This window comes from the organism of the source record quoted next, unplaced genomic scaffold, assembly GCF_019419815.1.
Source record: "Pyrus x bretschneideri cultivar Hongxiangsu unplaced genomic scaffold, Pyrus_bretschneideri_v1 Contig33, whole genome shotgun sequence".
NCBI lineage: Eukaryota > Viridiplantae > Streptophyta > Magnoliopsida > Rosales > Rosaceae > Pyrus > Pyrus x bretschneideri.
In genome coordinates this window covers 2,025,578-2,053,369 of record NW_025999646.1, presented here as the reverse complement: position 1 = coordinate 2,053,369, position 27,792 = coordinate 2,025,578, and the positions used below count along the sequence as shown (strand labels likewise).

Below are 27,792 nucleotides of genomic sequence, written 5' to 3'. Positions count from 1 at the left end.
TAATTCTGTAACATTTGGTTTATTACTTTTAATTTTTACAATTAACTCAATTTATTGGTTTAATTAGTAGAATTAGTGAAATGAATTAAGAAATTAAAACTCTCTCCTCCATTGTCTCATCATGATATCGAACATGTACGCACCACACTCCTCCCAAGCGCGTGAGGAGACTCCCACAACAGTAGAACCCGAACTCTACTCACCAAAACATTTCTTACCAAACAAAAAGAAAGTCTCATCTCATAAAAAACTCACTCGCTCTCTTCCTCCCTCCCGCTCCCTCTCTCTCAATTTTCTCACTTTCTCGCACTTTCTCAGCAACCAAACAGAAAATAAATCAGAGAACCCATCAATGGAATCCTCACCCAGGCACCACCAACCGGATAACCCAACTCCTTCTTTGCTTCCCTCCCCAAACAGCCACAGCTCCAACAGCAGCACAAGCAGCTCCAACAGCAACCACCACCTCAACGGCGGAGCTCCCCCAACAACCCCAACTCCCCAGCCCCCTAAACCCTACACCAGATCCGAACCCACCAACCCGTACCCGACCACCTTCGTCCAAGCTGACACCTCCTCCTTCAAACAAGTCGTTCAAATGCTCACCGGCTCCACCGAAACCGCTAAGCAAGCCTCTTCGAAACCCACATCCGACCCGCACGCGAAAACACACATCCCGCCCATCAAATCCACGCACACAAAACAACAATCCGGGTCAGGGTTCAAGCTCTACGAGCGCCGGAACTCCCTCAAGAACCTCCGGATTAACCCTCTAATCCCCGTCTTTAGCTCCGCAGCTTCCGGATTCTCGCCGCGAAATCCCGAGATTTTATCTCCGAGCATTCTCGACTTTCCTGCTTTGGTTCTCAGCCCTGTCACCCCGCTGATATCCGACCCGTTTGACCGGTCCGGGACGGCGAATTACGGCCCGAATCCAAATGGGTGCTCGAGTTTGAACAGGGAGGCGGAGGAGAAGGCGATTAAAGAAAAGGGTTTTTACTTGCACCCGTCCCCGAGCACGACGCCGCGGGAATCGGAGCCCCGGTTGCTGCCTCTGTTCCCGACGACGTCGCCGAGAGCTGCTTCAGGTTCATCTTCTTCTTGAATTAAAAATGAATTTTCGATTATTTTTTTTTAATTTTTAGTTTTGTGTAATTTTAATGTGTTATTAATGTTGACATTGATTATTATGATGATGAGGGAGGGTAAATTGTAATGGAATATTTGCAGAGAAATGAGAGAGCCTTTAAGCAATTCTAAAATTTCATGTACGACTCTCCTTTTTCTTTTATTTTTTTATTTTGATTTTAACTTATTTCGTATGCTTGTTTGGTTGATGAGAAAATGGAGGGACAGGTGGAAAATTGAATAAAATTTCAATTTTTAGTTTTGTGTTACTAATTTTATATGGAAAGGCCAATTGGGTGAAAAAAAAAACTAGACATTATTTTAAGTGATATATGTTCTAAAATATTATAATATACAATAAAGATTTACATGAAAGGGAGACGCGAAGGTGGTAGTGTAACGAACATATGAAGTGCCCGTATGTGTTTTACCTTTTAATTGCATGATTTTTTTTAAACATCGTTGCATTGAAATTTTGCATTCTTAAATGAGTAAGTGAAGAGAATTTGAAATTGCAGCGATAGATAAGGATATCTTAACCAACTGGTTTAACTATTTACGAGGAAGAAAATAAATCTATAAATTGAATTGGGAGTTAATAAGTCAAATTTGGGTGGTGGTGGGGGGTGAATTCATTTTAATGTAATTATGAATCACCATACACAGCACGAGGGGGTCAATTACTGTTCTGAATTCTGATATGGTCTGAAATTGGATTCTCTCCGAGACAATGTCTCGGGATCCTCCTGACCGGATAACACGAGTCGTTGGATTTTGATCTAACGATTACAATTATTATAATTTTAGAAGAATTTTCTGTTTGTGATCGTTAGATCAAAATTTAACGGTCTGTGTTGTCCAATCAGAAGAATCCTGAGACATTATCTCGGAGGGGATCCAATTCCATATGGTCTCTGCCAACTATTTTTTTATTTTTTATTTTCAATAAATGGAGGAAGTAAATAGCAATATCTAATTTTACTTCCAAAACTTTTTGACATTAATTGTGACCGTGTGAGTAGTGGAGATGAATAGGCGATGAGAAAAGGGACTCTCTTAAGAAAACTCTTCGCCCACTTTCTATCACTTTAATTTTTATGTAATGTATTATGACGTTTATATGAAAATTAATATTACATTGTAAAATGATAGAGAATCCATAAGTCCAAGTCACTTTAGCATTTCTTTAGGAGGATTGATTGAGTGAAAGGGGAAAAAGAGCATAGGGATAGCTGTCAAAGAAAGAGTATAAGAATGGGCAAGGAATCTTGACTCTTGTGCTGTATTTTTCAGTGAGTAAAGATGGCAAGCAAACTAGAGCAGACTGGATTCTTTGTGGATAGTGCTGTATTTATTACATGGGTCTTTTCGCAATAAAATAAAATAAAATGAGATTAATCATTCATTTTTTTTTTCACCTAGGGTTGATATGATTTTATATTTCATGATTGTTCAGAAAATAATGCTACTTGTATCATATTTATTGAAAATTGCTCGCATAAAAAGATTTGTCATCAACGAATGAGATAATGAGTAAGACCTGGTTTGGTACTGAGGTGATTCTGAAAAAAGCTGGTATAAATAAAAGTTGGGAACTCTTTTTGTGTTTGATAAACATTCAGCTTCTGTTTTTTTTCATAATTTTGAGTGAAAAAAAGCCAAAAACAAGAAGTTGCAAAACCCAGCTTTGAAAAACCAGCTTTTTTCATATTTGTTTTACACAAAAGTTTACCAAACACTATAATATTGCTTTTTTTTTTTCTTTTCAAAAGCACTTTTACAAAAAAGTTTATCAAACACTCTACTGTTTTATTTCACAGCTGCTTATTCTCACAGTACAGCAGAAGCAGTTTTTTTTTCAAAGTACAACAATATCAAATCAACCTTAAATTGTATCAATGGTCCTTCAATTTTAATTCAATTGGAGCAATGATCCCTTAACTAAAAATCTATTATCATTGGTACCTTAACTCATCAAAACGTGTAACTATAGTCCATCAACTAAAAATCAATTACCAATTGTCTCTCCACTTTAATCCAACTTGAGAAATGATTTCTCAACTTTAACCCAATTAGAGATCTGGAGAGGATCTCTTCTCGTTGATTTTTAGCTTTTCGTATTGAAGAAATTAAAAGAACATTAAGAAACATAAATAAATATTAGTGTACGTAACAAGAAATTGTGTGGAAATATTTCTCACGTTGTTGAGAGTTGTCCTACATTAGTGACGGACAAGGTTTGTTATGTGCTTATATGGTCTTGGGCTACTCCTCATATTGCCAATTAGTTTTATGGTGGAACCTCAATTTCATCATTATATCAAAGCAGGTTGTCCTTGTGTAAAGCCAAACGGCCACACGCACTACACGTCATGCAGTTGTTGTCCGAAATTGTCACAAAAAGAATCCAGTAAGAATCCTCTCTCGAAATTTGGAAGGAAGCACTAATTCATAGTCTAAGCATGGTAGATCTATAATATTATAGATCATAATAGGTGAGAAAGTGACCTATAGATATGGAATATGGCACGGGACCCATTTGAATTGTCCTATGTTGCATCATCTTGACTTCAGTTTCAATCTGGCTTTTGAGGTGATCGGCCTCAGAAAACTTCCCAAGTGTACAAAAATCTTCAGCTGATCTGCTGCTGATTAGTTTATGTTAGGAGGCTCGAGATGTCGATTTATCGGGTCCCAATTGAATTCTGGTATCTTCTACTCGTTTGAGTTTTCTTGTTGGAGGTTTGAATTGGTGTATAAGCAATCATGCAAACCAGAGTAGACGGACACGGCAATTTTTCCCCCAACACCGCTATTCCGCGGTGCCCGCCGTATTGAGCCGGAATGGGATTGCTAGCTGGTCGCGGTCTCCGCCCCGAGTCTCTTTTTAAGGCCATATGTTTTTTGTCTAACAGACGATATTATGTATACTAAGGGGTGAAAGAGTGAACTAAGCCTCACAATAGGCTAATAATAACGTGGTTCAAATTCATCACATTTGGTTTCTTAAATTTGATTGAACTGGATAATCGACCATATTCAAAGTATGTCGAAGTTAAAAATGAAAAATTGTGTCCAATCTTATTCTGTGTACCTTGGATTTAAAGCATGCCATCATCTACTTAGATTTTATGAGTTACCCTATCCATTCTCTTTTTACTCACAAAACAATCCCGAATTTCATAAAAAAAGAAGTTACATTTCTCTATTTGATTTACAATTCAAAAAACATTAATTTGTGTTTTTGTTGTACCATGTAATTGTTTCATTCTATGTTGTATTATATAAACAAAGATAATGAATTTTTTTTTTTAAAAAAAATTCTAATTGTGAGAAATTTAATAAGAAAACTTATTAGACCCCGAATCTCTGACAGAGTCTCCTACCAAAGGGGTGATGACTCTGTCGGGGTGGAGATGATAATGACATTCTCCGCCTCCGACCGAGGCGGTTCCCAAGCCTCTTTAGTTGAAATCTAACATTATTTTCAAGTCTACTTTTTGACTTTAAAAAAAAAAAAAAAAAAAAAAGACCAAAAAAAACAGCGTGTGATGGGGGACATGAGATAGTGAAAGTGGAGGAGGAGGAGGAGGAATGTGGGACTTGTGATGATGAAAGAAGAGGAAAAAGAGACCGAGTGAAAGAAAGAGTGATGAAAAATCAAAACGGGAAAGCCAGAAAACATGGCAAGTGTAGTGCAGGTTAACAAGAGACTGCTTGGCTTCTTGTGCTTTTTGTTTGCTTTGCTTGTTTTGCACCATGCTAGCATGGCCGTTGAGGATTGATTGCGAATTGAAACTTTCCATGTGCACTGTTTGGACACCCATTTGGCCTTTCCTCTCTCCAATCAACATCCATCACCTACTTGTGGATCAATTTTGGTAAAAAATACGTGTATTTATTCATTAATACTGTATTAAGATCTGGTTTAGTACTGAGGTGATTCAAAAAAAATGGTATAAGAAAAAGCTGGGAGCTGTTTTTGTGTTTGGTAAACATTTAGCTTCAGCTTTTTTTCATAGTTTTGGATGAAAAAAAGCCAAAAACAAGAAGCTGCAAAACCCAGCTTTTTTTTCACATCCGTTTTACATTAAAGTTTACCAAACACTATAATACTGCTTTTTTTTTTTTTTTTCAAAAGCACTTTTACAAAAAAGTTTACCAAACACTCTGTTGCTTTATTTCACAGCTGCTTATTCTTACAGCACATTAGAAACAGCTTTTTTTCAAAGCATAGCAATACCAAACCAACCCTAAGGTCTATCAAACATCAACTATGTCATGCCACCAATGTTTTTAACACGGGAAATGGTTATGAGAAGGTTAAAAGTGCTTTCTAAACTAGAAGAGCTTTTTGCGTACGTTTGACTAAATATTAAATGGCTTCAACTAGAATCTAGATGTTTTTAGGAAGAATTTCAAGTGCATTTTCAAGAAGCACTTTCAAATGTCTCTCTAGGATAACGCCCAATAAAAGTTTGATAGTTTTATGTAAAAGCACTTATAGTATATAACGTTCCATAAGTACTTATTATGATAAAAACATTTCTAAACGAGTTCTTAGGAGGGTTCAACTTTGTCCAATACTTTGACCTAGAATCAAGCTTGGGAGAAATTTTTTAATGTGTTGGAAATACGATCCGGTACACTAAATGTCCAAACGAGTCTACCTAGTCCAATATTTGACCTAGAATCAAGCTTGGATCAATAGATTGGATGGTCAACGAGTAGAGTGTGGTTCAATCTAAAGATAGGGTCATCTTCATCCATTGGGTCAATTCATCATATTAGATTCAACCTAATCTGTCTTTAGATCTAATTTATATATGATTAGCTTCTAAAGCAATTAACAACATAACTCTCACTCGTATATGTTGTAACATTGACGTGTATTGTATATACTACAAGATTAATTGGTTAGATTGGGATTGGGGTCGAGTCAAGCACTACTAAAGCGTTAGGCAACCTAGCCGACTCTTAGTTGCATCATGATATCACCATGCACTCTCGATCTCACTATTCTTTTAGTAACACTAGGTAAACTAATTTTTTAAACCACATTTGTAAATATAATATGTTAGTAATAGAAAATAAACATGTTAATTGACAGCTTATTGCACAACAAATTGCAGATTAAAACTACAGATTATGTGTGTGATTTCCCTTAATTTACCAACTTAAAATTTTTATTTACTAAACGAAAAGATAAGAATTTTGTAGGTGCATGTGTGTTCCATCAATTAATCCCACTGTACTGTTTTCTAGGAGGTAATTAATAGAGATATATTTATAGTAGGGAATTGATTTCCGCTCTTTTATTTTCTTTTTTCTGCACTCGTCTTCTCATCTTTCTGTCTTTTCATTCTCATTTTATTTATTCAAAAAAGGCAAGAAACGAAAAAGGAAAATGTAGGAAGAGAAAAAAAAGAAGTGCATAATTCATTTTCATCAATTACCGTTTTTTATTTCTCACAAACCTCTCTCAATTTCTTGTTGTCGAATTGAATGAATTGAAGAATATGAAAGAACATAAATTAACAAGTAATGTATGGGAAGTGAAAAATGTTGTGTGAATGTGTGGGAAGTGAAAAATGTTGTGTGAATAACACCACACTTAATTATCAAAGGTAATTGGATGAATTGAAGAAGATTAAATAACATAAATTAACAAGTAATGTTGTGCAAATTGAATGAATTAAAGAAGATCAAAAAATATAAATTAACAAGTAATGTGTGAGAAGTGAAAAATGTTGTGTGAAGAATACCACACTTAATTATCAAAGGCAATTGGTCTAATTCGTTCTTCGTAATTTGCATGCATGATATTCCCAAGAATGCAGCAAATTATTAAGCTCCAGAAGAGAAAAAGAAAAAGAAAACTCCTGATTAAACAAAAAAGGCATATGTTCGTACGTTCATTTCCTCCTTAATATAGGCATATGCACAAAAAAGAAAATAAAACAAAACACAAGATTCAACAACACACATTCATCTTTTTTTTTTTTTTTTTTTTTTTTTTTTTCTTAATATCAAAACACAAAAATGAGGAAATTGTATAAATCTTGCAAGTATGAATGTTGATGGTGATGATCGATGAGTGATCCCACCTTCATTCTCCCTCTTCGCTATATATCCTTGTACGTACGTACTCTCTCTTTTTTGCCATGTTAATTAACAAGATAGATCGACCCTCGATCAGATTCAGCGTTTGGTGCAGCGGGTGATGTACTCGCAATTCCGTTTGTAAGGGTTAGCCCGCTCTCTTTTTTGACAGTCGTAGTAGGACTGGCCGCAGCGTCCGCATGGAGCAGCATTTTCCCTTAGGGCAATATAACCAATAAACTTGCTGTTGCCTAAGGCCTTGTTTGGCACATCGTATAAGACACCGAATTGTACTATATAATATGAAATAGATGTTTGGTGAGTTTTGGACTAAATAAGCACCGGATTATTAATCCAGCCCCACCATTTTTTATAGGGATAACTTGATATAGATCCAATTTTGTGAGCTATTAGTAGAATTAGTCCACTTCATTGAAATAGGTCCAATAATTGAGATTCCATGTATGTTTATTTATGGTTTGTACCATATTTACCCCTTAGGCTTACGAATTGTAGTAAATACACAAAATTTCTTAATTATGAGATAATTTGTGGTTTAACTAATCCCTTAATTGTAGGATTAGTTATAGCCGTATAATCACCTCAACCCCCAGTCTGTTTCATCCCTCCTTTTTTCCTTCTTCCAAACAATTCCCTCTATCAATCCTCCTCTTTTTTGTCTCTTCTTTTCATGGGTGATATTTTTGTGTTATTCCCTCCAAATCCGTTCCTTTAATGGAGGTATATTATATCATATTTATATTTTTATGTTCCGCCATGTAGGTTGCCAGCATTTTTCTTCCAATACAATAGGTAGTTTATTTTTGTTTTGCAGGTAGATTATATCTGCTTTGTAGGTATAAAACATTTTCTTCCTATACAATAGGTAGGTAGTTACTAGATTATATCGGTCTTGTTTTCTTCATAAATAGTAGGTAGTTACTAGATAATATTTTAGTTTGAGTATTTAAATATTCAAAATTTAAAAACTGAATAAATGATAAAAAAAATTAAAGAATTTAAATATTTTTATCTGAAAGGGTAAAATTGATATCAAAATATGTAATTGGATAACTGGACTCGGTCCCAAAAACTATCTATGTTTTTGGACCTAGATCCAAAAGCCCCTTTTTTATACCCCTTACGCTCGCTTGCTTATCCCGTCCAATACCTTGGTATTATTTAGTCGGGTTCATGAACTTCACGCTAAAGCAAAAATAACTGCTCCAACCATCTTGCGATCTGCTTCTACACATCAGGAACTCCTCAACTAAGGTATTCCTTCTCTCCCTCTTTCTCCATCCCCACCTCTGATTAGCATCAAGCAGATTTTGAACGGAAAACCAGAGGTGGCAGATCGAATCCAAGTCACGCCGTTCCCGTTGTGGAGAGACATTATCTGAGTTTTTGGTTTAATTGTTATTTGATTTTGATGTTGTTCGGTGATTAAACTCAAAACTAGAAAAGATTTCATCTGGGTTTTGGTTTCAATGGATTAAAAACTCAAAACTGGGTTTTTTTTTTCACCTGCGTTTTTGGCTGCACTGACTCCCTTGTAAAGCATGGACATGGACTTTCTGCTTGTTGGGTGAGCAATCTCCGATCAATAATTTGGAGATTTGCTTTTGCAAATTTGATTGGTTGGTGGATGAAAGAAAAGGAAGACGATGATGGTGACGAAAGAATTGATGGTTTTTTATTTGCTTTTCGTTTTTTTTTATTTTTTTGGATTGTGAAATTTTATTTTTAAAAACGCATTTGTAATATTTTTTTTTTTGAATTATCAATTTAAAAATATTATTAACAAGTACCAAACATAAAAAAAACAATACGGTCTCATTAGTCTGACATTCACCAAACGCCCGACTAATTTAGTCTGTACTATCCAATGATTATTTATCATATCCGACTGAAATAGTCAGTACAGTCCGAGCTGTCAAACGAGGTCTGAGTGTCCTACGAGTGCTCTCTGACTCCATCGTCATCTCATTCTCGTCTCCGACAAAGTTGGCGTTATCGATCAAGGACTCATCATCGTGATCGCCGAAGCGGCTGAACCCCCACGAGGCATCGTGGACCTTGGCTGATGTCCTAGCTACCATGGCCAATACCAACATGAGGGCGATCAGGTTCAGCTTGAATCCCATCGTTGGTGTCTGTTGTATTAGGGTTAGAGTACGTACGCACACAAATAAATTGTGTTTTAAATTTGTTTGTGTGGGGAGAAGAAAAGAGAGGGCTTTATAGGCCTCTGTCTCTGTCCTTCGTGGTAAAAGGAAGGAGAGAGAATGAAGGATATAGAGGAAATTGTGCAAATGATTCGTTGGGATAAAAAAAAGAGGGCTAGATTTAAGGGAGCATTTTTGCTCCCTACAATTTAGTGTGGTGTATCTTCACCATCCTATTTATCACCGTTAAATGAGTTTGAATTTCGAGATTCGTGTAGTGGATAAGCACAAATCTCAAAATTCAAACTCATCTAACATTGATAAATAGGATGATGTACATACACTACACTCAATGATGGTGAGCAAAAATGCACTCTTAGATTTAGTTTGTTGGTGTGTGTTTTTGGTGATTGAACGCAAATTTTGAATGCCCTCGGCCCGTTTCTTTCTCCTCGTTTATCTCTCATGTTAAGCCACCTAGCCGTTTATTTCTCCTCCTTGTAAATTATACTACAAGAGTAATGCTAAGTAGACTAAATTTGTAGATTAAATTTGCAAATTAAATAATACGTCACCGTTAAGAAATAGCACGTTAATTAACACTTAAGTAATAATCTAATTATTAACTTTTATGCATTTTAGTTTACAAAATTTAATCATCACATTTAGTTCCCAGCATTACCACTACAAGAGTAATTAGTTATATTGGGATTGGGATCGAGCCAAGCACCCCTAAAACCTTAGGCCACCTAGCCGAATCTTTGTAGCATGATGACATCACCATGCACTCGATTTCAGTAACTTTTTAGTAATGCTATATAGACCAATTTTTTGGACCACATTTACAAAACACGTGATGTGTCATTATTAAAAAATAAACATAACTAATTGACAGCTTATTGCATAGCAAATTGCAAGTAAAGCTATATAGAGATTTCTGTGTGTGATTTTGCGTAATTTACCAACTTCAAATTTTATTTTACTAAACGAAAAGATAAGAATTTTGGGTGTATGTGTGTCTCATTAATTAATCCCACTGTATTGTTTTCTATGGGGTAATAGAGATACGAGAAATGCTTGACTCTCTGAAAAATGAGATTTTTCATGTACTCTCCGCTACCTCATGTTTTTGGCACAATTTATGTGCCAACATCTTAAAATATTGTGCTAAAAATATGAAGTGGTGGAAAGTTCATAAAGAGCCACACTTTGAAAGAGTCTCCTTGTCATTTCTCTAGAGATATATCTATTATACAAAACTGATTTCCCCTCTTTCATTTTCTTTATCTCCACTCATCTCCTCGCCTTTATGTCCTTTGATTCTCATTCGATTTATTCAATCTAAAGACAAAAAATGAAAAAAGAAAATGCAGGAAGAGAAAAAAAAGAAGTGCTAAATTCATTTTCTTTGTACAACTGCAACCAAATGCTATTTCTAGATGCAAGTAGAGGAGAAATAAGCCAATATGGAAAAGGATGCAAAACAATTAATTATGGGATGTGCTATCACACACCTCTTTTTATCTCTTATACATTATTCTCAATTTTTGGCCGTTGGATAGAATGAATTGAAGAAAATCAAAGGACAAAAATTAATAAAAAGTATGAGGGAAGTAAAAATGAGTTTGTGAATAACACCACCCATAATTATCAAAGGCAATTGGCCTTAATGGTTCGTCGTAATTTGCATGCATGATATTCACAAGCAAGCATATAGAAAATTATTAAGCTGCTGAAGACAAAAAGAAGAAGAAAACTCCTGATTCCTCATTTTATTTAATTCATACGTACCCAAGTACATATATCTTATTTTCATTTCCTCCTTAATAATACATAATAATAGACACATACACAAAAATGTGAATACAAAAAAACACAATATTAAACAAACACATTCATCCTATTATTTTTTTCTTTTAAATTAAAACACAAAAACGAGGAAATTATATAACTCGTGCAAGCATGAATGTTGATGGTGATCGCTGAGTGATCCCACTTTCATTCTTTCTTCGCCATATATCCTTGTTAAGTACGTACTTTTTATTTGCCATGTTAATTAACTGGATAGAATCGATCCTCGATCAGATTTAGCGTCTGGAGCAGCGGGTGATGTACTCACAACCGCGCTTGTAAGGGTTAGCTCCCTCCTTTCTTTGGCAGTTGTAGTAGGACTGGCCGCGGCGTCCGCATGGAACAGCATTGCGCCTCAGGGCACCATAGCCAATATACCTGGTGGTGCCTTGGAGTGTCCTACGACCGCTGTTTGAATCCATCAACAACTCATTCTCCTCTCCGACATCGCCAATTTTGCTGTTGGTGCTGTCGATCAAGGATTCATCATCATGAGCCACGAAGTGGCTGACACCCCACGAGGCATCGTGGACCTTGGCTGATGACCTAGCCACCATGGCCAATACCACCATGAAGGCGATCAGGTAGAGCTTGAATCCCATCGTTGGTGTTTGTTGAATTAGGGTTAGGGAACGTACGTACACAAAAATTGTGTTTTTAATTTGTTTCTGTGAGGAGAAGAAAAGAGAGGGCTTTTATTGGCCCCTGTCTCTGCCCTTTGTGGTAAAAGAAAGGAGAGAGAATGAAGGGTCTAGAGGAAATTGTGCAGATGATTCGTTGGGATAAAAAATAGGGTAAAATTTATTTTGTTGGTGTGTTTTTGGTGATAGAACGCAAATTTTGAACGTCCTTTGCCCGCAGCTTTCTCCTCGTTTTTCTTTCACGTGTTAATGTAGAGGAATGAATGCTAACCATCAGTCACACACAGATGAGTGAATGATCTTTAATTTCAACCGTTGATAAATGTGGTGACATTCACAAACGGCTGAAAATGCTCTAAATACTAACGCACGCTTGATAGTAGCATTTTGTAGATGGTGGTTGTTTTTGTGTTGCATGTGAATATTGTTTGAACCTATGGGACAACTTTTTCTCTAACTGCCGATTGCTGAATTGGAATGTAAATTCAACCTTTTCTCTAAGGTCACGTTTTTATGAATTTTATTGCTATTTTCTGTGGTTTTTTTTAATTAATAAAAATAATCAGTTGGTAACTTCACCACGACATTTCATTTTTTTCTTAAGTTGTGAAGATTCATAGATGCATTTTAACCTCCTCATGGTCACCATCGTTTAATTCACTAGTGCCAAAAATCGAAATCAAGACGTGAAATATGAACCTGAACTATTTTCTGTGGTTGACTGATATGGTTAATCTCTTCTGAAAGTTTTTTTGCATTGGCAGCATTTTGACATATTTTTATGAAACATTGCACATTGGGTTTATGGTGGCCCATAATCTGTCTTTGAAGTTTGCACCTTCGAAAGGGCAAAACTGGATTTGAGCTTTAATGTAAGAATGGGCTTACATATTCGTAGCCATATCAGAGTTTGTACTTCGTTTTGCACGAGTCCTATTGTATATGCTAGGATTGGCTCAAGATAGGCACATATATATTAAAGCAGCTCTCACACCGTATGAATATAATGATTCTCACACTACGTAGAATTAACATAAGTTCAAGAGAAACTAAAATACGAGAGCCTTATGCTGATGTTAGAGGTGGTCGAAGGATGACTTGGTCATACACTTCTATCAGATCTATTCTCAATAAAGAGAATTAAAACTTAGTTGCAACGTAGTGTTTATTCAATTGTACTTATTTTTTTCGTGACAGAAAAATATACGCCATGTTACAGGTAAATTTCTCTCCATCGTCAGACAGGGATAAAATGATGGTACCTCATTAAGATATGCATACAAACTGCAAATTACTGACTTGAAGATTTCAAAGGATTTCAAGCCAAGAGAGGAAGATCTTGATATATCATGGGAGTGGAGTGTGGACCCCGTGGAGTACAGTGCAAACCAAAGTGGCACAAACCAGAACTTATCAGAAAACTTTAGAAGCTCATATTTAGGGTCCAGTGATGTAGACACTAACTAAATATATTAAATCAGCAAAGCCCTGAGCTTGAAGCAAGAGCTCTCCATTATTTTCCATCAAATGAGTACCGTCACCCAAAAATCTACACAAGAATAGCTCCAAAATTAAGCCATGAGTTTAATTTCTATTATTTTCTATTAAATAAATAATCATTACAGAGATTTAATATTGGTAGAGCGTGGATATGATAGATGGTGCAGTTAAAATTTTGTCAAAATGAGTTCGTAAAAAGAAATGTTAGGTAGATTCTCATAAAGTAAGAATCTTCATGAACTCTCTGTCACCTCATATTTTAATGTCAATTTCTATTCCAACATTATAAAATATTATGACAAAAACATAAATTATCAGAGAGTCCGCTTAATTAACATTTCACTTGTTAAAATAGTGCACGATAACTAAAGAAGGTTACAACCCCATAACCTCCACCTACTATATACCTCACAATTCTTAACCTTCTCTTATTTTTTTGGTCGAACTTAACTTCCTTTTTGTAACATTATTCGCAATGAAAAGACATTTCATCAAACATTTTAGGTTGATTTTAATGAAAGTACAAACACAACTTTTGGTGTCGTTTGAAACCATTAATATTCTCTTTTTTAACATTTATACTTGGGTTGTTTGAACAGTTGAAACCCAAACCCATTCGTCTTCCATATTTGTATCCCAATTGCTGAAAAGCATAGTCATGCAATAACGCGTACAACTTTCGCGTAAGTATTATTTACGTTTGGCTAAGTCTTGTGGACGACATTTGATATAAAAATAGAAAAGAAGAAAAAAAACTGTTGTTTGCAACTGCCACTCAAGGTTTCCATCGATGTCTCGGAGAATGAAGATCTACATTCATTGCTTCCAGGTTTTGCAGCTCACAAAATTCATATAATGCTAATTGATCAAGGTTGAAAATTTGGCTTAAGGGGGTCCTAATCAGCAACCTAACAACAACCACGTAGACCCACGTTGATGACGTGGCCATATACACTCATCATATTGCTTGTTTTTATTTTCCAAAGTCAAACAGAATAATGTTTATTAAATTGACGGCTAAGATCGCCTTATCACTATGATCTTAACGTCATAAAATGGTCTTACCTGTGGGAGCCATTAGTCATGTTGCCCTGTGTTCTCCATGCGTATACGACTCTTTGCGGACGGAAGCTTCTCTTGGTGTGCATCACGTGCCATTTGTACAGCATCAAAGCAAGTGCACCCATTCATCACGTTTGAAGCAATCATACAAATAACGATGAACGAGTGCACTGGTTTTTCTTATTGTACAAGTGAAAACTCAAGTCATAAACTTAATTAAACGATGACGAATGTGCGAAACTAGTGCATCTATTTAACAATTGTTGTTTGTCGTGAGTTCTAACTTAAAATCTTCTCTAACAAAATAGAGAATGAACGTCAATTGAAAAGATTTTTTATAAAATAATAGTAAATTTGTCAAGACAGTTCACATTTTTGAAATCGAAAAAATTTACAAAGGTATTTTCGTCTCAATTTGAGTTGGGGTCTATTTATGAATCTATGACTAAGCTCATGCAAGCATTTGTGATTGGCACAAGACAAAAACACACTAGCCCCAAACTACCCTATCTACCAGGGACACTACAGCCACTTCATTGCGTACACGTGTGCCACTAACCCATAACTCAAATGATTAGTGTATGAAAAAACATTAAATATGTTGATGGATTAAAGAAAAAAATTAGGAGATACTAAGAACCATCTTGCTTGAACTTTTTCGTTTTACCTTCTTGGCTTTTCTTATCATTCTACTACGTTACTTTATGATCTGAATTGTTTAATTTCTAGATCACACTTTAAAGATCAACTTTGCTAAAAAAAAAAAAAAAAAAAAAGAAAAGAAATCGTTTAACCGTTCAATTAGCCTCGACAAAATTTTAGTGTTTAAGTGAGAAATATGATTCGTGTATCAAGTGTACAACTATTAAATGACTAAACAATTTTAGAGTTAGCTAATTTTTTGCAGGAGTGATCTTTAAAAAATGACCTAAATAGTAGACGGTTCAAATTATCATTTCACATTGTAGGATGAGAAGGAGAATCGAGAAGATAAAACGAGAAGGTTACTATCATTCCCAAAGAAAATAATATTCATCAAAGGATTCATCGCAAAAAATTCGATATCAATCTTTTAAGCACTTTTCTTAATTAAACGGTTCCTTAAAAAAAATTATACATTACTTTCTTGATATTAGATGTACTCCCTAAATTATGAATGCAAATGCAATTATGTCTTGATATAAAAAAGATGGTGTTTCTGTTTGGGCCCAAAATATTATTGTTAGGCCGAGCAGCGGGATGTGCTCGGGCCAAGGTGATGACAAATACTATGGGCCGAATAATAAATCCCGGGCCAGTTGGCAGGGTCGGCCAAATCCTATCCTAAGTAGTTCGGATAGACAGAAAAGGTCGAGGAAGTCCTGGTGCGACCAGGATTCCCGATCGGCTAAGAATAAAGCCTCGAAAGGAAGGAAAATTCAGAATCCCAGTAGGAGTAGGTTTGTTCGAGTTAGAGTTGAAATGGGACAAAGACTCCCAATCCGAGTCAGAATGTGAATTGGTCTCAAGGAATGGGGTGCTATAAATACAAGAAATCATGCAACAGAAAAGGGTCTTCAATCCAGCATACAATTGCCCTGCGCAAAACCTCTCAAATACCTTGAGAGTTTTCCTTTTCTTTTCCGCCGACATACCTTCAGTTTGGATAAACAGCACTGTGGAGGCACCCGGCGAGCATCTTCAGTTTGGATAAACAACACTGCCGCCGTAGAATCAGCTGACTGAGAAGCACCTTCAGTTTGGATAAACAGCACTGCCTCGAAGTCGACCGATTACCTATCTAAGTCTCGGCCGAAGAAGGGTTTTTCAAACCCTTGTTGGTAGGGGTCATCTTACTAGCCTTCTCGGCATAGTTGGGTGTTACGAATTGCATTGCTCGGAGCATTGGACGCCAAGTGATTTTATGATTGGATACTCGCAAGTAAGTTTCAGGGTTCGGCATTCTGACGGCCGAACTACGTTTACCATCAAGACATATATCACATTTGAGTACCTATGCCCATATAGTTTGGTCTCGATTCGGCGTGCTTATACTCTTACGAATATAATCTGTCACATCCCGGCCCGGGACGAACCACTTCTCGGGCCCGCTCCACTACCGTAGCACGATATTGTCCGCTTTGGGCTTACCATTCCCTCACGGTTTTGTTTTTGGGAACTCACGAGCAACTTCCCAGTGGGTCACCCATCATGGGATTGCTCAAGCCCCCTCTCGCTTAACTTCGGAGTTCCTACAAAACCCGAAGCCAGTGAGCTCCCAAAAGGCCTCGTGCAAGGTAGGGATGGGAATATACATATAAGGATCACTCCCCTGGGCGATGTGGGATGTCACAATCCACCCCCCTTAGGGGCCCGACGTCCTCGTCGGCACACCACGACCAGGGTTAGGCTCTGATGCCAAATTGTCACATCCCGGCCCGGGCGGGACCACTTCCCGGGCCCCCTCCACCACCATAGCACGATATTGTCCGCTTTGGGCCCCGACCACGCCCTCACGGTTTTGTTTCTGGGAACTCACACGAGAACTTCCCGATGGGTCACCCATCTGGGAGTGCTCTCGCGCGCCACTCGCTTAACTTCGGAGTTCCCATGGAACCCGAAGCCAGTGAGTTCCCAAAAGGCCTCGAGCTAAGTAGGGATGAGAATATACATATAAGGATCACTCCCCTGGGCGATGTGGGATGTCACATAATCACAGTGATCGAATCAGGCTTCGACGATTTTTGAACTCCGTAGAATTAGTAGCCTTATCTTCAGGCTATAGAACCCAGAGACCGAGAGCGTTCCTTTCTCGGTCGCAATCGCAAGATACAGAAGTCAACAGCGCGCTCAACGCGACATCAGCAAATTTTACTCCTCGGCCGAGCTTGGCCGACGAGTTGGCACGCCCCGCATTCAACCGAAGGACGTAGTTAGCTTATTAATTACTCGGCCTGCGCGCCATGTGGGTTTTGTAATTTTTAGAGTCAACATTTTGGCACGCCCAGTGGGACCTTTGTGCTAAACCTTCGGAGTTCATGACCGTTGAGACACGGTCTACAAAGAAGAGAACAACCATGGGTAGGAGTTGCACCCTGCAAAAAATCCGATCATTGTTGCGCCGCCTGAGGCCACAAGTGTGACACGTCGAGAAAATGAAATCTGTCTCGGCGGGCAACCTCACAACCCAGCGGTCCCGAATCAAACGACGGGCATGTTTGTAGAGGCGATAGTGGAAGATTGCGACGACGATGGTAGGGAAGGCTCTGATCCACCAACTAGGTCGTTTCTTCGGAGACGACTTGATGAACAGTATTGTCAGGTTGAGTAGTCGATTGGTCAAAAGATGAATGATTTACTAGAAGCAATACGAAGTAACAACGATACATAGACCAGAATGCTTGAAATATTGGTTAGTAAAGCCTTCGAAGATGGCCAGGTCGGCCAACCTCGGCAGCTTTCTATGAACGTGCCAATACCAGCCGAGAGAAGGTCCGCCCGACCGCAACCAATCACCTTAGAAAAAAGAGGTGGACCGGGAAATAGATCCGAGGGACCAAGCCAAGGAGAAGAAGCCGCTTCCGTAAACATGACCGAAGTCTAGAGAATGATTGACTCGGCCCTGAAGAAGGGGCCGAAGTTTCCAAAATTCATCTATCCATACCCGGCTTATGTAGAAAGGTTTGAATACCCACGAGGTTTTAAGATCCCTGATTTCAGCCTCTTCGCCGGGGAATCGTCTTTATCCTCATTAGAACATGTGGCTCGGTTCACAGCGCAGTGTGGGGACGTCAATAGCGACTTCTATAAATTACGGCTGTTTAACTTTTCACTGACAGGCTCAGCCTCTCGATGAGGGCGTTTGGCGGGGGCTGTTCGCTCGGTGGCGATGATCCTCTTCATGGAGACCAACTTCTTCGCTCTCGCCACCGCGACGACCACTTCAACCTTCCTCGACACGCGACCCCCTGAAATAGCAAAGTAATTAATAACAAGGACAAGTGATATAAAAAAAAAAAAACAGCGGAAAAGACTATACCTTGGGTCGACTCCTTAGGTTGGGCCGAGGGCGCTGGTCTGGGACGGTCGCCGAAGATTTTGTTCACCATGTCTTCGGCCGGGACGCCAAAGAAGTCACTGGTGTACTCCTCCCACCAGTCCCCGAAGGTGTCGGTTCCCAAAGATTCAGGAACCGTCGGCCGGAGCCGGAATTTCTTGCACTTCTCCTGAAACTCCTGCTCCGACGTCTTGCATTCCCTTTCAGAGGAACCGGAAAGACGCCCTCGACTCAGGAGAGACCGAGAGGCAAGCAGGGGAATGGGGCAACCTTGAAGGTAGCTGAGCTGTCGGGCGACAAAATGGGAATGATAGACCTCCCAGCTGGCTCGGCGGGCGTCGCAACCAAGAGGAAGATCGCGAGCCAAAACGAAAGACCCCCAGCATTGACGGATGTCAGCATCCTCGGACTCGGCCCACGCGACCGTAGGAAGCCTGATCGAGGCAGGGTACTCCTGGCGCCGGCATACCAGGAACTCGTCATCCGAAAGAACGTCGAGGCCGAGGAAGTGTTTAAAGACCTCATTGGCTCGGTGAGGTGGTGCCGGTCGAGAGGCCAGTTGAAGGCCAAGGGCGGCCGATCGTTGAAAGGCAGGAACCTCCAGCCGAAGGGTGGAAAAGTAAACCTGCAACCAAAGTTGGAACACCCAGAGGGGTCCATTCTTGTGCGGGTCAATCTTGCTAATAGTCACCTCAGCCAAGCAACGGTAGAGGTTGGTGAGTATAGCCGGGCTGAGCACCAAGGAGCGACCACTAGCCAGTGCTTGGGCCACCGGCATGTTCTCGACCAGGCATTTGTTTGACCTGGTACAACAGATGAATTTGTTGTACAAGTAGAAGAGGAAGGCCTCGTGTTCTCCCTTCCTAAAGCCTTCCTTGCCTCGGCCGGTGAAGTGAATGATGAAAGTGTTGTAGTTGAAGAAGTTCTTGTGGAGCTTCTGAACTTCTTCCCTTGAGGGCTCTCGATCACCACGGCTTAGCGTCTCGACGGCCCATCGTCGAATAATGCCTTCAGGTCGAGATGAGAGGGGCATCCGGAAAGGGCGGCATCAATGGAAAGGCCAGTTGGAGAAGTCTCAAGGATGGCCGAAATGTCGAGGACTGTGGGGCCGAGAGGGCCGAAAGGCAGGATCATGGTGTGGGTGGCCGAACACCATAAACTCAGGGCCGCTATGAGCAGCTCCTTATCCATGGCAATCTCCATGGTTGACAGAATAATGGCATCGTAGATACCAAGAGCCTTCTACTCCTTGCCAAAGAATGTGCTCATTCGGTCAACCCAGGCGGCCCAGGCCGTGGTGGTCGAGGGCCAGGCTCCCTGAGGCCGCGCCAGAATCCACTTCGACCAGTCGAACCCCTGCAGCAGGGGTATTAAACACTGCTCCTTGAAGAGTAGTGATAGACGACGGCACTGCGTCTCTGAAAAGGGGACCCAGAATCTGGTGGGTAGTGGCCATGTCATTTTCAAATCGCAGCGTCTTGACGGCGCTCCGATCAATGAAATCCTTACATTTGCTGCACTCGTTAGAAAGCTTTGAGATAAAGGAGGCCATTGATGGAAGAAATGATTTGGAGTTAAAAAATGAGGTTGCAGGAAGAAGAACTGGAAGGCTTTGTTTGAACGAACAGGAATGATAAAATTGAGATTTTGGAATTTATGAAGGCGTGAGATGCGAATGACAGAAATGTGGGTATTTATAGGCTTTTCAGAATGAAGATCAAACGTCTGGAATTCGAAAAGCACTGGTTTAAATTGGGGGGAAATTTAACCGGGAAAGGTTCCAATCATTTCGGATATTTTGGGAACCTGCGAAGATAGGAACGAGGGGTCGAAAATCCAGGACACACGATTGCGTGTGGCGACGGTTTTAATGCATTAATTATGATAAGACGCTTCAGTAAGTGCACGATCTCGAGGGCCATGATTGAAAGCTTTTAAGAGCGGCGGAGAATCGACACGTGGCTGTACGTTGGGGGCAACGAGGAGAGTGCAATCATGTCTCATAAATGTGCAGGAGTAATGGTCATTAAGGAAGCAAAGTCCAAAAAGCAATAGGCGTTTCCGCTTCTTCAAGGCCGAGGCCCGACCAAGAGTTAACAGTCGGCGACCTCAGAAGCGAGGGGGCAATGTTTGGGCCCAAAATATTATTGTTAGGCCGAGCAGCGGGATGTGCTTGGCCTAAGGTGATGACAAATACTATGGGCCGAATAATAAATCCCGAGCCAGTTGGCAGGGTCGGCCAAATCCTATCCTAAGTAGTCCGGATAGACAGAAAAGGTCGAGGAAGTCCTGGTGCGACCAGGATTCCCGACCGGCTAAGAATAAAACCTCGAAAGGAAGGAAAATTCAGAATCCCAGTAAGAGTAGGTTTGTTCGAGTTAGAGTTGAAATGGGACAAGGACTCCCAATCCGAGTTAGAATGCGAATTGGTCTCAAGGAATGGGGTGCTATAAATACAAGAAATCATGCAACAGAAAAGGGTCTTCAATCCAGCATACAATTGCCCTGCGTAAAACCTCTCAAACATCTTGAGATTTTTCCTTTTCTTTTCCGCCGACATACCTTCAGTTTGGATAAACAGCACTGTGGAGGCACCCGGCGAGCATCTTCAGTTTGGATAAACAGCACTGCCGCCGTAGAATCAGCCGACCGAGAAGCACCTTCAGTTTGGATAAACAGCACTGCCTCGAAGCCGACCGATTACCTATCTAAGTCTCAGTCGAAGAAGGGTTTTTCAAACCCTTGTTGGTAGGGGTCATCTTACTAGCCTTCTCGGCATAGTTGGGTGTTACGAATTGCATTGCTTGGCGTATTGGACGCCGAGTGATTTTATGATTGGATACTCGCAAGTAAGTTTCAGGGTTCGGCATTCCGACGGCCGAACTACGTTTACCATCAAGACATATATCACATTTGAGTACCTATGCCTATATAGTTTGGTCTCGATTCGGCGTGCTTATACTCTTACGAATATAATCACAGTGACCGAATCAGGCTCCGACGATTTGTGAACTCCGTAGAATTAGTAGCCTTGTCTTCAGGCTATAGAACCCAGAGACCGAGAGCGTTCCTTCCTCGGTCGCAATCGCAAGATACAGAAGTCAACAGCGCGCTCAACGCGACATCAGCAAATTTTACTCCTCGGCCGAGCTCGGCCGACGAGTTGGCACGCCCTGCATTCAACCGAAGGACGTAGTTAGCTTATTAATTACTCGGCCTGCGCGCCACGTAGGTTTTGTAATTTTTAGAGTCAACAGTTTCACAACAATGTACCATATTAATCATATGAACAAGTTGGACTTTTACTACCTTGGCTTGAACTACAAGTCATCCTCTCTAAATTTAGTCCGGTGAAAGTTGATGCTTGGACATGAGTCACATGATGATAAGCCACTTTATCTTATTTTCCACATTCTAATATTGGATAATCAATTATTTTATTACAAATTAAAGACTAAAGAATTTGGAAAATGAAAAATAAAATAAGTTAAAATTGGGTAAGATAGCTGATAACGGACAGCAGACTTGTTCTGATGAGTCTCATCATCATCAGCCACCTTTTACTTTGTCTGTTTCACAACTGAACCTCTTGTCTCTACAATTGGATTGGAATCCCCCAAGTCTCCTCTCTGTCTCTCTCTCTCCCCTTCCAGACTGAACCTAGTCTCTACAGTTGGAAGCCCCCAATTCTCCTCTTCTCTCTATCTCTCTCTCTCTCTCTCTCTCTCCCCTTACAAACTGAAACCTAGTCTCTACAGTTGGAAGCCAAATTCTCCTCTCTCTCTCTCTCTCTCTCTCTCTTCCCCCTTACAAACTGAACCTAGTCTCTACAGTTGGAAGCCCCCAATTCTCCTCTCTCTCTCTCTCTCTCTTCCCCCCCTTACAAACTGAGCCTAGTCTCTACAGTTGGAAGCCCCCAATTCCCCTCTCTCTTCCAAACTGAACCTCTCGTCTCTACAGTTGGAAGCCCCTAATTCTCCTCTCCTCTCTCTCTCTCTCTCTCTCTCTCTCTCTCCCTCTCTCCCCCCTTCCATTTGTGAGCTTTTCTGCTTGGTGGGTTTTGCAGCGTCGGTTAAAGACTCAAACTTTGGCTCTCTCTCTCTCTCTCTCTCTCTCCCCTTCCTTTTGTGAGCTTTTCTGCTTGGTGGGTTTTGCAGCGTCGGTTAAAGACTCAAACTTTGGCTCTCTCTCTCCCTCTCTCTCTCTCCTTCCATTTGTGAGCTTTTCTGCTTGGTGGGTTTTGCAGCGTCGGTTAAAGACTCAAACTTTGGCTCTCTCCCTCCCTCTCTCTCTCCTTCCATTTGTGAGCTTTTCTGCTTGGTGGGTTCTGCAGCATCAGTTAAAGACAAACTTTGGTTCTCTCTCTCTCACTCTCTCCCCTTCCATTTGTTAGCTTTTCTGTTTGGTGGGTTCTGCAGCATCAGTTAAAGACTCAAACTTTGGCTGCTGGTTTATTAACTGCAGAGTTTGTTTGTTTGTTTTCTCAGGAGGAGCAATTCTCTTCCTATTCAACATTTTAAGTTGAAGAGTTTGTTTCTTGAACTTTGTTTTGCTGAATTTTACATGGATTTATTGCATAATTTCTGTTTTTGTTTTACATTTGCTGTTTTCTGCTCTGAATTTGATATTTAATTATCAGTTAATTGAACATGATTAAAGAAGTTAGAATAGAGTTAGGGTTGGACAAATTGTTGCTTTGAGGCCAGTTTCCACGTTCATTGGTTGCATGATGATGATCATTATCTTCTGGGTGGCTAAAACCCTAAAAGTCAATAGCAGGTCTACTTTCTTTCCTTTTTTAATCTTTTGGGAATTGATATTTTGGAAATTTAGTGGATTTCACTTCAACTTTTGATTACTTACCAGATTAGGAATCTATCCCTCCCTAAATTTCCATGCAATTGGTTAGTGGTTTTCGATTTCGGCTCAGTTTAGGGTTTTTGTTCCCACCTTTAGTTGTCCAATTATGCTCAAGATATAGTTGTAAACACGATTTTCTTGTAATCTGGTACTTCCTGTGGCAAATGCTCCTCATACTTTGATTTTTTTTCTTGCCTTTTGCATGAATCAAGTGATTTTCCATTGTTTTGCAACTGCAAAGGGCACTAATTTGTGATGTTCACCAACAGATGTGTTATGCCATAAGCATATTGCAGCGTGCACAAAGGAGATAAAGAACTGCTGAAGAAGTTTTTCCCGTTAAACATGAAGGCGATTTCACCTTTGCCCCTCAAAGATCAGAGAGATAGACCCAAGTTTTTGATTGAGGTAATTCTGCAGCCACATTTGGTACTACTTAATACTGACTCAAAGTTCAGAGATGATTGTAGTTCGACTTTTCTCTGTGAGTCTCTAAAATGTTGAAACTTTTCACCTTTCAGGTTGCAACCAAAGAAAACCAGTTGTGGGGTGTGGTCCATTCCAGAGGACTCTTGAACTCTGAGGTCCAGGACTTGTACTGCGAAGTGCGATCTAGTTATGAGAATCTCATATTGAGTGATCACGAGCAGTTGGAATTTCAAGACATTGAATATTCTTTGTGGAAGCTTCACTACAAGCATATTGATGAGTTTCGCAAAAGAATAAAAGGAAGCTCAGTGAATGCAGAAAGCAAAAATATGGTGGTGCTACGAAATGATATTCATACAGAAGGGTTTAAACTCTTTCTATCAGAAGCAATTGAATTCTACCAGAATATGATTGGGAAGATAAGTAAACGTAAGAGGCTCCCAGAAGAGTCTGTGATAAATAGAAAGGGAGGTGGCGACCTTACTTTCGCAGAGCAGAAAAAGATGCAGAAGTGCCAATTTTTGTGCCATCGCTTTTTGGTGTGTCTCGGGGATCTGGCTAGATACAGAGAACAATATGAAAAGCCTGATGTGCAAACCCGAAATTGGTCAGTTGCGGCCACTCACTACTTGGAAGCGGCAGCAACTTGGTCAGATAGTGGAAACCCCCACAATCAGGTAGATTATTATTTCCCTGAAGATTTTGGTTACAAGACCTAAATTTCTTTATGATATCTGCATGTGTTATTTAAACAATACTCAGTTAAAAGTTACATGTGGGTTTGTTTGCAGTTGGCTGTATTGGCAACGTATATTGGTGACGAGTTCCTCGCTTTGTACCACTGTATAAGAAGTTTAGCTGTTAAAGAACCTTTCCCTGATGCCCGGGGTAACCTTATCCTACTGTTTGAAAGGGTAAAATCTGACAAATTACAGAAACATCTATTGTTTTTAGTCACTAATGTCATATCCTTCTGATATTCATACTTCACAGTTCTCATTTTCTTTTTATGATCTTGCAGAGCAGGTCATCTCATGTATATTCTCTTTCAAGCGAGGCCCACTTTAATTTCTTAAACCCGTCTGAAAGAACCGGTGTTCAGACTATTTCACAGTCGAGCGATGATACAAAGTTATGGTCTCTTATTATTGGAATGTTAAGTTTCTTTCACATTAAATCAAGGTACTCACTTAACCACTATGGAGTGTTGCTACATGTAACTGTTGAATTTGGATGGTGCATCTTTTGTTAGAGTTGTGATCGTCCTCATTTTGTTGTTACAATGTCATTGTGTAATCGCTTATCTTGTCATTGTGATCGTCTTCATTTAATTCTATTCGGTTTCACAATCCATAGCAGCTAAGATTGTAAAACCGAATAGATCTTTAACTTGAGCTTACATTGTTACTTAGGTTGTTAACTTGCTTCACATTGCTTGAGCAAAGTGATGTTTCGACGAAGATTGTAATCAAGGCCATTTAATGTTGGATCATTGGAACTACTTGCATTTGATTTATGCTTGTGTTTCCAATTCTTTATTTACATATCAAATTCTTTGTTGCTTATGTTCTGACGTTCTCTATGGAATTTTGTATGTGGGCAGTGTGGATGAATTCCCCTGTGCTTTTGCGTCTACTATGAGAGAGTTTGATGCACTGATGGCACTAGAAGATACAGAGCTAAAAGTTGCATTGGAGCCATATCACCGTATGGATTCAGTTAGAAGAGGCCCTTTTCGAGCACTCCAAGTTGTTTCTGTACTAGTCTTTACTGTACAGAATCTAATCAAGACCCCGGAAATTAAAGGATCAACTGACAAAATCGATATCCAGCAGAAGGAGCTGACACAATTGGCACTGACTGCAGCATTCATTTTCATGGGGCGGTTCGTTGAAAGATGTTCAGAGGCTGGTGCAGTAGAGACTTGCCCCCTTCTACCAGCTGTGCTTGTTTTTGTGGAGTGGCTAGTCGTCATGCTTGATGGAGCAGAAATGTATGGGGTCGATGAAAAATGCAGAAGTGCGATGTCTTACTTTTTTGGTGCATTCATTGATCTTCTGAAGCAATTCAACCTCAATGAGGATGAGGCCAAGTATCCAGAAGGTACTCCTCTGTGGGAAGACTATGAGCTGAGGGGATTTGCACCGGTAGATTGTGTTCATGCATCACTAGATTTCTCATATCATCTGGAACATATTGACAATTATGACAGCGGAAATGATTGTCGTGCTCAGAGAATCATCAAGGCTGCAATTAAAATTGCAGACAGATCAACTGGTTCTCAAAAGTGGATTGTCTATGACAAATCTCGAAGAAAATTTTCCAAAGTCTATATGGCAGAGTCAAATGAGTATGCAGACGGGAAAGAACCGGGAGGATTCGAGTCCAGCAACTCTGATGGTAAACTGAAAATGCCTAGTCTTCATATCCACGAACCGCTGAAAGAATGCGGGAAACAGATGATTGCTGGGGAAAATCTGAGTTCTAACGGACAATCTGTTGACACGGAAGAGGAAGAAGTTATTCTCTTCAGGCCTCTTACAAGACACAACTCAGCACCACTCAAGATTTCCTCTACTTTAAAGGATCCATACCCTACGAAAGATATGGCGGATCAAAGTGTACCTTCTGATGAGTGCTTGCGCCGTGCCACATCACTTCTTATAGCGCAAAACCAGGCCAAGACTGATCCCTTGTCTTTTCATGCTGATATCACTAATTTTCGGCGCAACATGCCATTTAAACAGCAGGAGCCTTCTGTGAAGGAACAGCCATTTTTGGAAACTCCAATCACAGCCGGGCCTCCCTCTCTTAATGCTTGGGTCCTGGATATAGGAAATTTGAACAGTAATACTGAGAAAAGCACAAGCAAAATGAGTAAATGTGGCTCGAGCTTGAGCCCCATTGAGGAATTAGCTTCGGAATATTTGGATGTTCTGTCCATCAATGAGAATGAATATTCTATCAGTAGTCACGAAATTTCGAGCACTCATTCCTCTTCCTCTACTTATACAACTCCTGTGCCTTCTGCTCCTCTATTGCCAGATGATGCTGTTTGGTTTGATGGTGGAACCGAATCTAGTTTCAGCGACTGCAAAAGCTCTGCGGGGATCAGCATGACAGATAATCTCTGTGACGCTAACGCGTCACATTCACAGGCAGGCAGCTATGCAAACTGGACTGCAACTCAAGCGCTACCTGATTACAGTTCCGGCATTCTAAATTTCATGGATAAGTACCCACCTTGGCATCGAATGACTTCATCAGAATGGCTCCGTCAGTACAGAGAGAGTCTCAACCTTGGCCACCATGCATGGCCAAATTCTCTGTATCCGCCCAGTAACCCCGGAAACTTATATGATTATGATGCTTCCAGGTTAAATCATTTCAACCGATGGGGACATCACGCGGCTTCTAATCCGCCAATGCAGATGAACAACCTGCCATTGAATCCGCCTTTTCCTGGCTACCAAAGACCAATCCCCTACGGGTGTGGCGCTGTGACGGATGTAAGAAACGAGCAGCAGCCGCTTCTGCAGTACCTTAAGGAGAAAGAAAGGAAACTGCAGCATGATCCTGCTGCCAGAGGTCCTAGTTATATGGACAATTGAGAGATTTTAACACGTAAAAGTTGATACGATAGTCTTGAAATATCCATGTCTGCATTTTTGTATATACGTAAGCAAATGAAATTGTGAAATCCTCCTGCAGTCCACAATGTGATGAAGACTAACTTCTGTATATCTAAAAACTCACTTTTTTATTTTTTGACAAATAGCGTTAGTGGATTAAATTGTTAAATGCTAAGAGGAAGGGGATAAGAAGGGATCAAACTTATGCATAAGTATTATTACTTTCTGTCAGTGCGGTATAACGTCATTTGTCTTTTAAAATTTTATACCTAAGAACTTGGATATCTACCATTTGTCTCTTAAAACTTTCCAGGAAAATGCCGTTCAATCCAAACAACAACAATAAAGCCTTTTCTTATTAAGTGGGGTCGGTTATATGAATC

At 39.9% G+C, this 27,792-nt stretch overlaps 4 protein-coding genes across 8 annotated transcripts; 2 read left to right on the top strand and 2 right to left on the bottom strand.

The window, feature by feature from the left end:
• The first annotated feature begins 226 nt into the window (after positions 1-226).
• Positions 227-2,533, top strand: LOC103944197 (VQ motif-containing protein 4-like). 2 transcript variants are annotated; one of them, XM_048590926.1, is made up of 2 exons: positions 227-1,088; positions 2,422-2,533. In XM_048590926.1, the coding sequence occupies exons 1-2, from the start codon at positions 353-355 to the stop codon at positions 2,469-2,471; spliced, it is 786 nt and encodes a 261-aa protein (XP_048446883.1). In that variant the 5' UTR covers positions 227-352; the 3' UTR covers positions 2,472-2,533. The 2 variants fall into 2 exon arrangements, with proteins under 2 accessions (XP_048446883.1, XP_048446884.1); XM_048590927.1 differs by lacking the exon at positions 2,422-2,533 and adding an exon at positions 2,281-2,306 and having other exon boundaries at positions 228-1,088.
• Positions 2,534-7,149: 4,616 nt separating this feature from the next.
• Positions 7,150-9,377, bottom strand: LOC103944196 (protein RALF-like 19). The gene is made up of 2 exons (XM_009354626.3): positions 9,156-9,377; positions 7,150-7,488 (listed from the first exon to the last, which is right to left on the bottom strand). The coding sequence occupies exons 1-2, from the start codon at positions 9,375-9,377 to the stop codon at positions 7,330-7,332; spliced, it is 381 nt and encodes a 126-aa protein (XP_009352901.2). The 3' UTR covers positions 7,150-7,329.
• Positions 9,378-11,135: 1,758 nt separating this feature from the next.
• On the bottom strand, positions 11,136-11,933 carry LOC103944195 (protein RALF-like 19). Its single transcript, XM_009354625.3, has one exon. The coding sequence runs from the start codon at positions 11,849-11,851 to the stop codon at positions 11,486-11,488; it is 366 nt and encodes a 121-aa protein (XP_009352900.1). The 5' UTR covers positions 11,852-11,933; the 3' UTR covers positions 11,136-11,485.
• Positions 11,934-22,243: 10,310 nt separating this feature from the next.
• Positions 22,244-27,540, top strand: LOC103944194 (nonsense-mediated mRNA decay factor SMG7-like). 4 transcript variants are annotated; one of them, XM_009354623.3, is made up of 7 exons: positions 22,244-22,843; positions 22,976-23,016; positions 23,618-23,756; positions 23,870-24,454; positions 24,569-24,691; positions 24,799-24,959; positions 25,381-27,540. In XM_009354623.3, exons 3-7 carry the CDS (start codon positions 23,694-23,696, stop codon positions 27,386-27,388), a joined length of 2,940 nt encoding a protein of 979 aa, XP_009352898.2. In that variant the 5' UTR covers positions 22,244-22,843; positions 22,976-23,016; positions 23,618-23,693; the 3' UTR covers positions 27,389-27,540. The 4 variants fall into 4 exon arrangements, with proteins under 4 accessions (XP_009352898.2, XP_009352897.2, XP_009352896.2 ...); XM_009354622.3 differs by lacking the exon at positions 22,976-23,016; XM_009354621.3 differs by lacking the exon at positions 22,976-23,016 and having other exon boundaries at positions 22,244-22,911.
• The last annotated feature ends 252 nt before the right edge of the window (positions 27,541-27,792 follow it).